The 17,214-nt window shown below is 39.1% G+C and overlaps 1 protein-coding gene across 3 annotated transcripts; it reads right to left on the bottom strand.

Annotated features, from left to right (window-relative positions):
• Positions 1 to 4,703: 4,703 nt before the first annotated feature.
• Positions 4,704 to 15,625, bottom strand: ttc14 (tetratricopeptide repeat domain 14). Of its 3 annotated transcripts, none has more exons than XM_029429729.1 (13): positions 15,019 to 15,625; positions 14,176 to 14,208; positions 13,960 to 14,090; positions 12,297 to 12,496; positions 11,799 to 11,883; positions 11,462 to 11,591; positions 10,971 to 11,126; positions 10,259 to 10,330; positions 9,976 to 10,095; positions 9,453 to 9,575; positions 8,802 to 8,919; positions 6,609 to 6,715; positions 4,704 to 6,507 (listed from the first exon to the last, which is right to left on the bottom strand). In XM_029429729.1, the coding sequence occupies exons 1-13, from the start codon at positions 15,150 to 15,152 to the stop codon at positions 5,502 to 5,504; spliced, it is 2,415 nt and encodes an 804-aa protein (XP_029285589.1). In that variant the 5' UTR covers positions 15,153 to 15,625; the 3' UTR covers positions 4,704 to 5,501. The 3 variants fall into 3 exon arrangements, with proteins under 3 accessions (XP_029285589.1, XP_029285590.1, XP_029285591.1); XM_029429730.1 differs by having other exon boundaries at positions 14,176 to 14,205; XM_029429731.1 differs by lacking the exon at positions 14,176 to 14,208 and having other exon boundaries at positions 15,019 to 15,624.
• Between the last annotated feature and the right edge of the window lie 1,589 nt (positions 15,626 to 17,214).

The following is a 17,214-nucleotide window of genomic DNA, read 5'->3' as shown; positions in this document are numbered from 1 at the left end:
TATGGGATGCAAAACTATCACTGTTCTGTTTTGTGTATTTGATTCTGATGAAGAATTATAAAATAATTATTCAAGCAAATATGCCAAACATTTTCAGATTGTAGCATCTTAGATTTTAGGCTTTTCTTTGTCTTGTAGATAATAAAAACTCTCAGTAGCTTTTTTCACATTTCAATACACATACTTCCTACCAATCATAATGTTCTTACCTTTTCATTTCTCGTTTTATTCTCATTATTATATTGTATTCTTAATGGATTGTCAGATTTTTGCTGTGATGCATAGTGCCTTATTACATTTATTTCAGGACTATGACATTTCTTTTGCTATTGTTTTGGTAATAAGATCAAAATCACATAAACAATTTCCCTCAATTTTGCAGTTTTTTGTTGCACCCAAAAGTTACCAAAACAAATCGTATGAGCAGGTGTGATGTGTTGAGTGGAGATACAACTTTACATGGATAACAGGGCCCAGTAATAAATACAAATATATAGATATTTTATTCTTATTATTAAAAGATTTTATGCTATATTTCAGATTCAGGGTCCCAAGTGAAATATGTTTCAGGGACACAGAATTTCTAGCAGCACCCCTGTTATAAAGGATGCATCTTTATTCACAAACCAGATTAACTGTTTCAGACTTATTCACAGGTGGACGGAAATATAAATGACACATGAAACATCATGTAAAATGCTATTTCTTCATAAAACAAAGGCAGACAGCTCCAACAGTATGGATGTGTAGAAAACTAACTCTGTTTCCTTTTCCTAAAATCCGCTGCTCTGACCACAGACAGTGTTGCACTGCCCTCCAGCGGCGAGCTGCAGAACTGCATATCTGATGCATCTGTGGAGTCCTGAGAAATGTGTTTCTTCTTTTAATGCTACTTGGAAATTGATGCAGATTTTTCCAGTAGCAGGCGAGTATGTGTCTCTCTAAAGGACATGTGGACACAGAGCTCAGATTCTAACCACCATGTTAACATGAATCTCTGGTGGTACGTTTTTAAAAGCCTCTGATGCATGTTGCAGCTAGATACAGAATACAGTTATGAAAGCTAAAATGTTGAGCAACCCCTGCAGGGATAAAAGATAATATGTAACAATTTGTGAAGGTCTGAATGATCTTAGTGGTCTTACTCACACTTGAGATATTGTCCTCACGACTGCAAAGGGGCAGTAACGACTAACTTAATTTGTGGTCACTAAAGGTACATGAACATTGTTGCTCTTTGTCTGGTTTCATAGTCATCTTAACATCAGACCTTCTCTCCCACTATAATCAGTGGTGGAATTTAACAAAGTACAATTACTTAAGTACAATTTTGAGGTACTTGAGTATTTTCTGCTACTTTACACATCACTACATTTTTATGATAACTTTAGGTACTTGATACTTTGCAAATCCAGATTAATAATACAACATTTAACTTAAATCGAATAATAAATTATGATTTATTATTATAGTTTGAGTTTAAGATAAGACTTTATTGATCCTCGGGAGGAAATTCACAAGCTATCCAGCAGTATATAAAGTAATTAAAATGAGCTCCACCTTTAGCAGCAGCAACATTAAAGCAGTGAACACATTAATGAATCAATAATTATAATCCAATATTATAATATACTGTACGGTATTCAGAAATGGGCCATTCTGCATAATTAGTATTTTTATTTTTAGTACTTTAAGTATATTTTGATGCCAATATTTCTTTATTTTTACTTAAGTAACATTTTAATTACATTTAATTTAACATATTAACGCAGGAATTTTACTTGTAAGAGAGTATTTCTACACTGGTATTGCTGCTTTCACTTAAGTCAAAGATCTGAGTACTTCCACCACTGACTAGAATTAGTTGTTAAATGCTTATTTTGAGGCTCAAATACAAAGTTACTTCTTCTTGTATCAACATATATGTTACACTTTGTTGGTTGAATTGCGCAGGTGAGGAGTAGATACGTAATTGCAATATATAAAACTGTACTGTATGTGTCATCTTTTGTTGTATCCAGTGTTTGACAGCTATAATTGAAAGTGGGGAGCAAACTCAGATTGCAACCGTTATACCAGTCATTTTAAAGAAGCATAATGGCATGAGAATAATCCATGTGCTCAGTGATGCGTCTTGCTCGGGACCCAAAACTCCTCCAGTGGCTCTTTATAGGACTAATGATGACCCACAGAGTGAGCACTCAGTGAGGCCAGAGGAACGACTGCAGGATCTCCTGTAGTCAGTATTTATAAAGATTAAGATGTCAAGCTTCTGAGACAGAAAGCACAGGATCAAGAGTCTGTGTGTACAGTATTAGAGGAAGAGGCTTCTTTACTGCCTGTATATTAGTGCTTAATCTGCCGTAACAAGATAGACTGTAGCCTCTACGCTGCATCGCTGATGATGGAACCAGTAATGATGGAGGAGGAAAGCGAGAGGTTTGGCAGCTAAGCCTGAAGTAAGCTACTTTGGCACGGGGCGACGCACGGCTGGTCGCACAGCCACTGGTGTGTGTGTGTGTGTGTCCAGTTATTTAATCAAATATGTAACACCAAGTAGCTTAAAGCACTAATAAGACATGCCACTTTGGATTTAACTTGCTTGAAGGATGAAAGACAGGCAGATGTGTTACTTTAGGCCATCGCACCATGATGAGATATACAGAGAGGAAATGTATATCTGGCAACAGAACGTCACTGTCAGAAACTCACATTTCTGTTTAGCATAAAAACAGCAGTGCAGACGCAGACTGTCCCATTCACTCTGACCAGCCAGACAAAATCACACAATTCCCTGAAACGCTCCCTCTCCGTTGGACTTGATTTGCAAAAATCAAATATAGCATAAAGAATATTTAATAGTAGTAGTGTTATTATTCTATACTTTGCTGATACTATACTTTATTTTCCATATTCTGTGCAATTGTTATATTCACCTTTTATTATATTTTTGATTTATACACCACACTATATTATATGCAATTCTGCTGTACACTATTATATTTGGTGGTATCACATCATATATAATACTTTACTTTATACTATAATCTGCTGCTACTAATCACACCATGATGTCACTTTGCTCGAGGCGTGTATACTGCTTGCATTGTAATTTTAAGTCTAACTACTTTTACAGTTTTTATTTTTATTCTATTCTTATTTGATATACTTCTAATTATTTTTATTTTTGACCTTTCTCCATGCATCTGTACTTATGTCCTTGTGCTGCTGCAACACTCGGATTTCTCCTCTTGGAAAACTACTTAAAACACATGTTAAGAAGAAAAACTATATATAGTCAGAAAGGTTAACATTTCCTAATGTCTGGCTTCGACACTTCACCTTCATCATAGCCTCAACATTATCCCAGCTCTACTCGGGACAGTTTACCCAGATCACAACAAAACCTCCTCTCAATGTCATCTTACTCACATGTGCTGGAGTTTTTGTATCACTGCTCAAAATAACACACTCTGACCTACTTTCCACCAAATAAATACTTCATATAAACAGAGTTATAGTGTAACAAACGTGTAATATCTCCAACAAGGGCAAATACAAGAGAAACATGTGACAATATATTGATTTTGTCATTTGGGCTAACCAATCCTTTGAATGTCCCAGATAAATGTCTTGTGATGTTGCTAAGTCTTTCCCTTTTCCACAATTCTTTCCAGTAAATGTTAGGTCTGGTGACTGCGGAGGGAAAGCCACACGAGCGAGCAGTGCTTGCCCTTCCTTGGACTTCAAACAGGTCTGGTATACAGCAGCTTCCATGCATGTTGAGGATCAATATCCTGCTGGAAAATGAATCCTCTTCCACACATATTACTGAGCCAGAAGGGCCAGCATGCCTCGCCACAATAACGTGGTATTTCTCTCTGGCAGGAATGTGTAGCGGATCCTGTGCAAGCCACTTGAAACAGCCCCACAGCACAATATTTCCACCATAAAGTTTGATTCGAGGTTTTCTGCTCTGTTGCATTTACATCATCGTGGGCTGTGGCCCCGAATATGCAAGCTCTTCGCAACAGTCACGTTAAAACGGACTCTTTCAAATGTACAATGACCATTTGACCTTGGATGGTCCTCTGTCGTAGAGATGTTATTTTAACTTACTGAACTCTTTACGTCTGCTTTGGTCTTGTGAGGTAGAAAATAACTTCAGTTTGTGAACATCTCACTTGCAGTCTCTTGTACCCTGCATTAGTAGTAACACAGAGGGTTAGAATATTTGTATATAATATCTGGTCTTACGCACACACCACTTTAAAATAAGTAAATATTTAAATGAAAATGTATAGTGACAAGTTATTAAATGGTCTGTAAAGAATCTATTCCGATAGTGTAACGACAGGATTATTCCTCAAACTTGTGAATAATTAAAATTCCATCGGTTGTAAATAACGTACTGTTAAATATGAAGTATAATCAAAGTCAAATATTGCATTCATGTTTAAGATTTTCATGTAGTTGCTTTGACGCTTTGGAATTAGAATTTACAGAAGCCGATATTTTGCTATAACTCAGCAAATGATGCTTCGTTCCTCTTTACTGGGAGAAATAGCCACGTTCCATTAGCCTAAGGCAGATGTATGTACACAACAATAATGCTACGCGTCGCAAACTCCACGATCAAAAAAAATAAATAGGAACAAAAGTGTGGGGCAAACAAACTAAAAACTTGACTTAAGACAGCAAAATGTTTTGACATTTTAAAAGCTTTATTGATTCAACTGAGTTTGTCTTACTACGGGAGAAACTGTCAGGATACAACTGGAACATCTGCATTGTGTAAAGCTTGAAAAAGTACGGCAGTACTAACAGTCAGATTGTTTGGGATTTAACAAGCCACAGAAAGAATGCACAAAATGGCACAAGGCAGTAAACATAAGGCAGTTTCTTCTTTAACAAATACAAGTCTCAATTTAAGATGCACACACACACACACACACGATATAAAAGCCTGTAGCAACTGATGTGACTTCAGATGTGCTGAATAATGTAATAACTTGTCAAAATGTACACAAAAAACAACTCCTAAATGGAGAAATAACCACAGATGACAAAATGTAAGATTTGTAGTCATTGATACGGTCGTATTAATTATCTTTCAGAAAATACATTAAGTGGAAAATGAGATACACTAATAATCAATATTTACAAAATTAACCTCTTTATTATTCCCTCCGCCGGTTATGTTTTTACAGTGTGACGGAAAAAACACTGACACGATTTATATGAAACTTGGTGCACGTTTAGTGAACATTTTGACCAGTTATTATCATGGAAGTACCTTAAATCCACCAGACGGACGAAGACATTTCAACACTAAACGTAACCGACAACAACTCTGAACATTCAATCAACAACGCATTTGACCATTGATTCAGCAGCGTTGACGTACAGTCCAGGATTAATTCATTCACGGTACAAACATCCCTTTCACGGTCTCGTTTCACTAGTATTGGGCACATTCTGGACTTTTGGTTTTAGAGTTATTATTTTGGCCCGACTCCTTTCTCCTTCTCAAATTTGGCAATCTGATTGAAAATATCTAGCAGGTTAGAAGGGAGGTCTTTTTTAGCGCTTCCTCCTGGCACTGAGGTCAAACTACTCTGTTTGTTATGATTTACAGCACCTTCTGACTTTTTCCTGTTTCCTGCTGACCTGCTGCTGCTGCTGTTCTCTACGTTCCCCTTTCTGTCCTTCTCTCCCTTTGCCTCTTCTACCACCGGGATGTCCTGCCGCACTCTGTTCTCATACCTACCGCCATCGAAGGAGTTCCTCTGGGAAGAATCATGTCTCATCCTGCTCTCTGCAGAACCGGAGATCCCTAAATATTCAGGATTAAAATTGGATTTCCGTGAATACTCGGCCTCGGCTGATGAGCAGGATGCCTTCCGCTGTCTGTTCTCGTCTGAGCTGCTTCTCCTCTTGGAGTCACTGCCTCTCTGGTCTTTCCCGTTACCCTGCTTCCCTCTCTCGCTGCTCTCATCCCTCCTGTCACTACTCCTGCTCCCCCTCTCCTCTCTTTCTGGGCTTCTGCTCAGACTGTTTCTCCTGCTCTCCTCTCTGTCCCTTCCCTTCTTTTCTCTGCGTGAGGAGTCGGACTCTTCGTCCTCTGAAGCTGCAGACAGAGAATACAGTTGACAGATCCGTTTATCTTCAGCAGCCTTCCCCACTACCTCCTCCTCATCCCTCTCTCCAAACCTCGGGCCTCCCTTCTGGTTGAGAAAGGTGGCGGAGGTGTTGGGAGGAGCCGGATACCACTCCACCTCTTCTTCTTCTTCTCTCCGGTCTTTCTCGCTCTTACCCTCACTCCTCCTGCTCTCCTTTGAGGAGATCCTGCGATTGCGCTTACTTCCCCGCTCAGACCTCCTCCTCCTCTTCTTCTTCTTTTTGGACCTTCTGCGAGAGGAGTTAGATGATGAAGGAGAGGAGTTCCTGGAGGAAGTGGTGGATGACGAAGAGGAAGAGGCTGATCTCTTCCGTTTTTTCTTCATCCTGTAAAGAAGATATTCACTTTTATTCTCATAAAAACAGCGTATGCTTTGAAGTTCTGCAGATTATTGACCGGCCACAGCTTTAAAAAGGAGCCGACTCACCTCTTCTCCTCTTTTAAGATCTTACGCAACTTCTCAGCGCTGATCTGGCTGCTCGTAGCTTTCTCCTGCTCCTTAGCCAGCGCTTCTTCTCGCAGGCGAATCGATACCTTTACGGCCGACGGGCGAGGCAAGACACGACAATGGCAGGCAAAAGTCCACAGAGATACATTCAAACACGCCACGACCCAAGACATGCAACAGAGACCCCGAGATTTATCGGTTTTCAGCCATTCATTTATTTAGTCAGTCATTCGTGTTGGAGGGAACAGAATGGGGAGGAAAAGGGAAGTCAAAGATTTGAGAAGGACAGAAGAACGTTACAATCACACACCACAGAGGACAGAATGATACAGAGTCACATATTTACCAGAGAAAAAGTGGATGTGATCCAAGAGAGCAGGAGTTGGCAGAGAAGCAGATGGATGGACAGGCAGAGAAAACAAACAGCATTTGATCCCCATTGAGACAGAGAAGGTTTCAACGTTACCGGATTTGGACAGAGGACACGGCACACACAAGTGTCCAGCGGAGGATTCGTCGTCATTGTGCCGTTTATTTATTTTCACCCCCGCAAAGCAGGTGACAAAGGCCATGGCAGTTGGAGGGTCAAATGGCGGAGTCCCAGAGTTGCAGACACACACACAAACACCAAAAACACTTCATCAGTATTACAAACCAACATTGTCACCAACATACAGCATATGCATTTAGACACAAAGTTTACAGTGCAAGACGATGTTGGTCAGAGCAGACTTGATATCGGCAACTTGGAGAACATGCCCTTGTAAACGCTCTTGGACATGATTCAGCACAATGGACAGCCCTTCATCATTATCACACACTAGGTGTGCAGTATGTAGTGCGTTAACACTGAAGGAGTGACCAAATAAAGTACCATCAAAACAGTCAGTATGCATACTAAAAATGTTTTGATTTTACTCATTGTAGATGTTGTGATGGCAGACGTTCTGCATCATAGCCATATAAAAATAGGAGTAACTTAAACAATAAACAGCAACAATAGTGAGGGAAATGTATGACCCGAACCAGTTTATATAAACACACAAGGAATGTTTCATGTTTTGGTATTAATCTTTAACTAACATTAAGCTAGTAATCCATTAGCAGACGCACTGACGTTTCATTCCTCCTTCCTGTTTGAAAGAGATGGTTTCCCTTTAATTAATGATCTGAGAGTGTAGATTAGTCAACAGGGAACCAGTTTGACAGGCTAAGAATGTACAAAGAAAATCTAACTTGTCCTCTAATCTTGAAATCGACTAACTGTCAAACAAGAAAAAGGCAGCCAGCTTCTAAAATATGTTACAACCACACTTAATAAGCAACAGAGCCAGTACTTTACTGTAATGCCATCTAAACATGACAACACTCAAGTTGTGAGTCTGCTGCATACACTTGATTGTAAGATTCATACATGTCACAGCAGTATTTGAACACTATACTGAAATATTATCACCTTTTAGGTTGATATGGTGAACTTGTTAGTAAACAGTTGCCTATTTGTACTTCCAGCAGTTACAGAACATTAGCGTTCATTTGGAGTTTCATTTTCCAGTATTCACTCCTTTTTCCCTCTCTACCGACTCCTGGAGGAAATAACTGTCTCTTTAGCTGCTAAGTGCTTCACTATGTTCACCAGTTAGTCGTGAATTGTGTGTCATTTGGTGCTGTGCAGGTAGTCTACATTTGGGTTTTTAGAGCTTCCGGCTGTGGCTGAAAACTGATGAGAACCGTGAGACTGAACCGAAATAGACACGTTGAGGGTCAGACACCCCCAACACTGAACTGAAAGATGCTAAAACGTCTCGTAGAGCCGAGGGGAACAGCAGAGTAGGTTATAATTCTCTGTGGTTCGTTATTACGACTGACCCCTTTCACGCACAAGTAGTCATGTGATCCTTTGCCAATCGAAACTTTTTAATTATAGTTGATTTATGAAAGGAAGACTGGATCGCACATCTTTGTCACAAAGAAACACAAAGCTTTCGAGTGGTCTTTATTTGCTTCACCCGTTTCGTTTTTCTGAAGTCTTAAGTAACACCACATTCAAATGTCAGCGAAGCAAACCTTTGACATGCTCATTTTTGTTGCATGTGTTTGAATAGATAAAGCTTAAATACACACAGTGCATAGCTGCCCCAACCCAGTATGTGTGTGTGTTGGCCCGCTCACCTGTATAGTGTCTGTTATCTTGTTCAGCGCCTCCTGTGCGTCAGGGTTCAAGTCATCTAGAGATAGAGCTCTCCTGTACAGTCCCTCTGCTGTTACCAGCTTCTCCTGTTCTTCAAGCCTACACACACGCACACACACACACAGCAGCATTTCTGTCATTGTTTTGTGTTTGCTGAACACGCAAATGTTCACACCCTGCTCTACTGTCTCCTAAATATACTTTTAATTGTAGTATAAAAAAGGGAAGTACTGACAGGAAGAGGCAGCAGAGGGGGCATTGTTTCTAAGGTGCTGTGCAACTGCCTGTAATGAATCTTCTACGTCAGCATAATAATGATTACTTTGGGATGCATGTCTATTTATAGACACACATCTAATAAGACATTAACTAGACTGTGATGCAATTAATGAGAGAAAAACAAGCAGCCTGAAAATTTATCTTTTTCAAGATTGACTTTAACCACAGCCCGACACTGAACTTGGCCTTCTGTTAACTCAACATAAATAAGGCATTTCATTGGTGGAGCTTGTTAGCGTGAAATAAAAAAAGTAACCTTTTATATAATTTTCCTTTTAATGTATTGTAGCAGTATTGAATTCAACAATCTTGCACCTCTGAACTATTATTAAAGCAAAGGGAGCACTGCTTACTGCTTCCCTCTCTCCACCAGTGTCTGGCAGAGGTACTTCTTGGCGTTGCGGTGATCTGGACAGCTCTCCAGGGCCAATTCAAAGTCTGTTATAGCCTTCAGTATGCTGCCTTTGTTAGCATACCTGTGAATAACAAATGAAGGAAATGCATAGTAAGAACAAAAAACATCTAAAAAGAGAATTCAATCATTCTATCGGCAGGAAGTATCACAACTGCAGTGAAAGGATTTATTTTCACTCTCTTTTCAAAGACTTCTGCTTAAACATGTTCTTGTTGTGTTATTAACGATGCATATTACGAAAAAACAGACAATTATTCAAATATATACAAGGACATTTTAAAGTTACTGCAATTTTCTGCATCATTTATCAGTTATGTAGTTCTGAAAGGAGTTCCCTTGGAGGTTGTACATTTCTTATTAAAGCCGACGGCAACTTTTGTAAACATTCACTAAAATATAAATAAAGTATTTGGGCTGTGGGTATACATGGGTTGCATGACTTAAAATAAGAATCAACTCACAGAGCTCCACGTGCCACCAGTGCTTCTACATTATTAGTGTCGATATCCAAGGCTTTGTTGTATTCATTCATGGCTTCCACATGACGACCGTGTTTGAAGTGGTCCACACCTGCACGGACACTGAAAGAACAAAGGCAGACAAGCGACACAGGAAATGGGTTTATATTAATGTGGAGTCAGAGGTAGCCAGAGGTAGTCAGAGGAAGAAAGACTATTAAAAGGGGACGTTGTTGGCTTAGTACTGTGATAACTATGAGAGGCCAATGAAACACTTTAACATTACCACTTCAAGGCCCATGATGCAGACTGTCTCTTCCTGATTGCAGAGGCAAAGTCCTCCTCTTGAAAAAGTTTACTGTGGAGAAAAGAGGCACAGGTAAGAACTCTATTGAGTATTGACCGTCGAAGCAGTTCTCTCAACATTGTAGGCTTCCTTTTCCTAAAGAGAACCACCGTTTACCTGCCTACCAAGAAGGCAAATCCATTTCATTTGGAAAGAAAAGCCTCCTGACATCTAAACACCCTTGATGGAGGACCTTGATGACAGAGAGTTCCATTAGTTGTCAACTGACTCGTGGCACCACACAAACTAAAGACATCAAACCATCGATTACAACAGGATAAAGGTGTTGTCAGTGTCCTTATTATTACCTCAGCCAAGCAGGATGTTTTTCACACGATTTTCATAAAACTTGCTGGAAGGTTGTAGCATGGGCCAAGAAAGAACCAATTACATTTGGGAGAGGATCTGAATCACGGGGCTGACTCACAAACTAGGTTTCACTTTCGTTAACATTACGAGATAGGACGTTTGTGCTGCTTTCATGTGGTGCTGGAATAATCGGATAAATGAGTTACCTACTGGGGATATTCCTGTGAACATCTCTCTAAGTCGGAACAACATCTCAGAAACAGCTATCAATGTGTTTGCATAAACACTGAGTGACATTTGGTAACTACAGATAAGTAAGAGGCCAGCCAGTCGATATGTTTACCTTTGTAGTCCTCTCATCATTGATGGTGGGTGGGTGTCACTAACACCCACCTTCTCCAGCAGGTATTCCACAACAGAGGGGTTGTGGTAACCATGGCAACTCTTCAGTATACACTCGTACGTCTCAGTGGAGTCGGCGGCTGCACAAACGCTACGACTAAGAAAAGAGGAGAAAGGTCAGACACTAACTGGAGCAACAAGTTAAAGGGCTTATTTATCTTCTCTGGTGATCACAAAGCGATGTTGACACTCACCAAAGGTACATTTTGTTTTGAACAGATTGATATGATAGTTTTTCATTCAAATGCATCTCACTTCCATTAATTCGGATATAATTCAATATTAATGTTTCAATTAGTGTTCAGTAAACACAACAACCATTTCAGGCACATTTCAAATACATTTTACAGTATAAAAAAAAAAAAAAATGTTTGTTTTTCAAAGCTTTTCAGAGTTCAGTGTTGTTTATTGTGTCATGTGTTGTGTAGTTACCTGTAGTGTATGGGCAGCTCCTCTCGAGGAAAGACACCCAGTTTGATGTGCTCCAAGGTGGGAGAAAGAGAGGGCTGGAGGAGGGAAACTGTGATTTTCTCCTGGTAGCGGTCAATATCCTTCACTGCAGCTACAGAACGGGAAAACGCAGGTTTTTTTTTTGCGCGCTCTACCCAGGCACCACCCCTCGCCCAAACTAAACGGGGTATTGCCACAAAGTGAGAACGAGTCTGACACAGACAATCTCCTTTTGCGTGTTGCACGTGGGAAAGGCAATGACAAAAGTAAAGAGAAACTTCAGTCAAGTTCATATGAGAAAACGTCTTAAGACACCAACCTCTGATGAAGTCCCCGATCTGGTAGTAGGACAGAGGATCATCATGGCTGCCAGTGGAGGGAATTTCTCTTATGTGACACAGAGCCTAAAAGGTAGAAAGAAAAAAGGAAAATTGGCTAGTTTAGATATGCCTCCAGATGTTTTCTGTGATTCCACCAGGTGTGTGGTCGGACAGGAAGTTACCAAAGTAACTATAGTTCTGTGAATTCCTGGAGGACTGCCAGTCATGCTGTTCAATGACACTGAACACTTTAGGCCAGAACATTCCCAGAAACCAAATGTACTTTACACGGTATTCATAGATAAGACACATTGTTCACTCCGACTGTCAAGTCAGTCAGGAATTTACAGAAGGAGATTTGATACAGTTAAAGCTGGCCAACTGACATTTCTCATTTCCTGCATCGACTAGCATGTTTTTGACTGAGCGGTTACGATCTGTTACGGGGTCAATTAAATGGATTTAGTGCATTCCATCGTTTTCTCTTGTTGACATACCGACAGCTCCAGGTCTTCTATGTCTCTCTTCAGTCCTCCTGCCGTGCAAAGCAGAGTGAGAAAGAAGCCGTATTCTCTAATGTTGTTGATCTTCCCCACCACAATGTCTCCTTTTTCCAAGTCCCTGTACAGCATGGCTCTTCTTTCCTCAAAAGACACCGCCATGAATAACTCCACTGGTGGCATGATGGCATAGGGCTCTGGAAAAACAGAAGCAGAAAGCTGAATCAAACATGTCACATATAAAAGATGAATTTCTCTACATTAGCCTGAGAGTATATACACATTAGGCCATTTCAATTCAAAAACATCTTTTCCCTTTCAGCCCTCACTCTACACTAAGCTGGTCAAAAAAGAAAAACAGAGCTTACACAGCTCGCCGAGTCAAGACCCCCGGGCTGTGTGGCAGTTAAAAGGGCAATCTTTTTATAGGATCACTCATTTTAGATGCCAATATTGCCCATCACACATCACAGCTGTTGTCATTAACGCGTGATATGTACCCCGTTTTTTAAATTTGTCAGATTTGGTTGAAATACTGTTTTTTTATCAGCACCTTAGTGAAGTTGCTTAGTAATGACTGCCTGGTTAACACAGAAGCAGTGAAGCTGCAGCTCTGCTAGTGCAGTGTAGACATGGTGTTAAACACACAAAACTATGTACATGAGCCTAAATCAATTTAATTTGACTGCATTGCAGGTACAGTACAGGTGATCAGAGAGCTGGTGGGGACTGAACAACAGTTTAGCAAGCTGAGAGCTCAGCATCGTAGCCAACAACTGGTTGTTGATGTTTGCCAACTGAACAAAGGACAAAGGCTAGAGCTGCAACAATTAGTCAATCTACAGGAGAAATAATTATTATTATAACTATTTTTGATAACTGATTAATCATTTGAGTAAATGTTCATGCAAAAATTGCAGAAAATGCAGTTTGACCCTCTGAAATGTGGAGATTTCCTTTTTTCTCTGGTTTATTTTTTAAAATAATATCTTTAGTTTTTGGACTGACAGAACAAGACATTTAACCTGTTACAGAAAATCTGCGCTTCGCGTTCTTTCAGAGGCAGTAGCGGGCTCAGTTTTAAAGCTAGTAAAGATACCGGTATCATGTGAAAATAGAAAACCTAAGGAATACATAAGAACCAACCATGCTTGCTTGTCCCTTGACCTCTCACCTCAAAATATCTGAATGAAAATGGATACCCACGAGTCTCCCCTTAACAGACATGCCCACTAAATGCTAATCCCATGCAGTTTTTTTTCTTCAGACGTGTAGGGTGTAGGGTTGTAACGGTATGGGCTTTTCAGGTGATATCCAGAGTAATCCCATGCTGCCTAATTAGGGTCGGCGCACAACTACATAGAACTACAACGTAGAAACTAATGAATTTTTAATCTCTCCAATGAATCGCATTTTTGAAGGCCTGAAGGTGCTCCAAAACTAATGAAACTTTGCAACAAAGTTCAGACATGGTGAATCACTGTGGACTTTGAGAAACTGGGATGGATTTTTTCACTATTTTCAGACATTTATTGAAAAAACGATTAAACTATCTATTAAACGATAGTTTTTATTGTTTAAATGTTTTAGTGTGTACAGACGCACTTTACAAAACCATCAAATTAGACAGCTTAGTGTTGTAGTCAAACCAAATACACACCTGCTGCGTCCTCCTCCTGCTCATGCTCCTCTTCTTGATGAGTGGCGGTCTTCCATGCGGGACAGAACAGGATGTCAGCCTTCCTGGCAATGAACTGCTCCACAAGGGGGCTGTCCTGACCATCACTCTTGCTGCACAAAAAACACATATTCACTGTTCAACAGAGGCTTTTTTAGCAAATAACCTTTTGTCACACTTAGGGTCTTTCCCATTTACCAGTTTGTACATCCTCGCTTCCTTTCCTCGCTTCTTTCCGGGTGACAAGCCGGAGGATCAGGGCGCAAGGAGACGAGGAGATTACAATATCGAGAAATTACAACAACCATTAGTGTTATCCTGAACACTTGAAGAAGAAATCAGACATAGCTGAATCCTCCCACTTTAATGCACTCAAGTTTGTTTAGTTTTTTTGTAGAAGGTACATGGACCTTCATCAGGCATCAAATTCACAATAGTATTCTTGAGATCCACAGGCTGCAAAAAACAACAAGGGGCTTCAAATCACAAATACCAGAGACACGACCCATAAGACCTGTTAATAATTAAAATATCCTTTAAATGAGACCACCGCAAACACAAATCGGTGGGTGATTAATAAACCAAAAGAAAATTAAATCAGCAAATATTTTGATAATTAATTAATGAATTCAGTCACAAATATTCATTGATTCCAGCATCTTAAATGTAAATATTTTAACATGTTTTTTTCCATTTTATATTATATTATCCTGAACATCTTTGGGCTTTGGCCTATCAGTTGGACAAACATAGAAGTCGCCATTTTGGAATTTAGGAAATTGTGACCACCTTTCACTATTTCTCTAAACCACAAATTAAGAAAATATTTAGATGGTTTGTCGATAGTGAAACTCATTGATAAGTGAAACTAACAATGCACCAAGAGATTCATTTAGAATACAAATGAAACATATCTATGAGAGAAGTTCAAGTAAAAAAAAAATCTGAAAATTATATATTAAAGTTCATTTGCAAACTAGAAATATATTACCTTACAGCAAAACAAATCATACAAAAACAAAAAGTTACTTCCTGAAATACCTTTCACACGTGGCCTTGCACAGGTCAGACACCACAGCTTGGAAGTCTGGGTTTTCTGTTTGTTCACATTTTAGTTTGTTGAACAATGATTCTCCATGATATGTGAGACACTGCCTCAACAAGTCCCTGTCCATTCTGTTTCTACGGGACTGCAGTCACATTATTGTGCAAGTAAAACAAAAAATACAGCAGCTGTTGACTACCGTTGATTGTAATTAGAACGATTTAGCTGTAAGCAAAATGTAGCAAATGGGACATTTACTACTTATGGTAGTAAAACCAATATTTAATTATTTAGGGTCCATTCAATACAGTTTAATGGACGTTGGTTAGATAACAACGTTGCTCTGCGTCGTTTAGCTAGCTAGCAAAACAAACGCTAGTTAGTCATGCTAACAAACTGGCACGTTGAACATTTTCTTCGTAAAAACTCATTATATTCCGATAGTTGTACATAATCAATGTGCATCCGTTTCCTATAACACGAAACACAATTATCGTTTTAATTCCGCAAAGTTTAGCAAGAGCTGTCGACTCAAATCTTCGTACGTCGCCACTACACATCAACGAGTGAGCATGCGCAGTGTGTGTTACACTGAAACCGTCGGGAGAAACAAATTCCACCTAGGAACTAAAGTGGACGAATTGAAACAATTGTATTACTAATACAATTGTTTCAATTGTAATAGGTCTAAAATGTAATTGAAACAATTGTTGATTATATTTTGTATGATTAAACTGATTCTGCAGAGTAACTAGAACTTTAGTTATCAAACAAATTTAGTGCAGTAAAAAGTAAAATATTTGCCTCTGAAATGTAGTGGAGTAGAAGTAGAAAGGATAGCATAAAAAGAAATACCTAAAAATTGTACTTCAGTACAGTACTTGAGTGAATGTACTTAGTTACTTTCTAACACTGTCACTATGCTTTCACAGGCACAACCATTTGATTTCTGATTTTTGGTGAACTGAGAAACTTGATACCAGCTAATAGTAGTTATAAATCCAAGAAGATCCTCATTGTCAGCCTATTGCTGCATGCTGTAAGGTCACTGCATATTTGTTCCAATTGTATGATGTGTTTTATGATTTAGTTTGTTGTGGTCTATATTTTATAAACATATGTTAACTGTTTTTTCAGTTTTTATTTTTTTAAAGAAGCCTCTGTCAGCAATCCTTTGTCCCTCCCTCCATAGCTCAGGTAGGGGTAATTCACAAACTAAGTGCAAAGTGCAAGCATACTTCTCTGTACAGGGAGTTGTGAGGAGTAACACCAGTCATCATGGAAAGAAAAATCCTTTGTTGGATATTTTTGCTTGGAAATTTCCATGTATCCTCTGTACAAGGTAAATGTGATATTTGTTACGTCTTTGTTTGTATTTTGCTTTCTAATATGCTTCATTGTACAAGAAAAAAAGAAAAAGTATGGATGAATCCAGGAAAATGTCAAAAAGGCTTCCCGGTATCCAGCAGGACCAGGGCAGCAGGCGCAGCCACGATTCCTGATCCTGACGTAAACTTTATCAGTGGCAACCTGCCACATGAGAGACAGACACTCCGGGGATGATGGCCCGGATGATGAGTTAGTAACATACATTTACATAAATGCAAACAGATAGAGAGGGAGAAGAAGAGGGGAAGAGAAGGGAAGTGTCCCCCGGCAGTCTAAGCCTATAGCAGCATAACTAGGGTGCAATACCACTCAATGTTGATGGTGATGCACATTCCCTACCATTGTATTTTGTGTAACTTGATACCAGCTAAAGTAGTTCTAAAACCAAGATGATCCTTAGTGGAGTATCAGACTCCTACGCTTGTTGACAAAATATTAGTTTTTCAGTTTTAAATGCTCACATTTCTTTTAAGTGTTAGTTTTAATAATTAAAATATAAATAATGTCTTCCATTGTGTTTTAAATAATAGAAATACTGTCATGTAAAAAATATAGGATAAAAATCAAGCTCCACTACTTCCATAAAGGTGTTACGAATAATATTATGGTACATTTGTGTTACTAGTACCACATTCTAAGTTGGTAATCCTTTATCTATATTGATATCAAACATAAATCACTGTAGATTATATTCAAGTGTATGATGTGTTTTATGATATAGTTTGTAGTGTCCTATATATGTGTGTCTCTGTTACCTGGTTTATCAAGTTATTTGAAAGTATAATGCGTGACCGATGCCTTTG

This window comes from Cottoperca gobio, chromosome 4 (assembly GCF_900634415.1).
Source record: "Cottoperca gobio chromosome 4, fCotGob3.1, whole genome shotgun sequence".
Taxonomy (NCBI): Eukaryota; Metazoa; Chordata; class Actinopteri; order Perciformes; family Bovichtidae; genus Cottoperca; species Cottoperca gobio.
The sequence above is the reverse complement of the archived record's forward strand: the minus strand, read 5'-3'. Positions and strand labels throughout refer to the sequence as shown.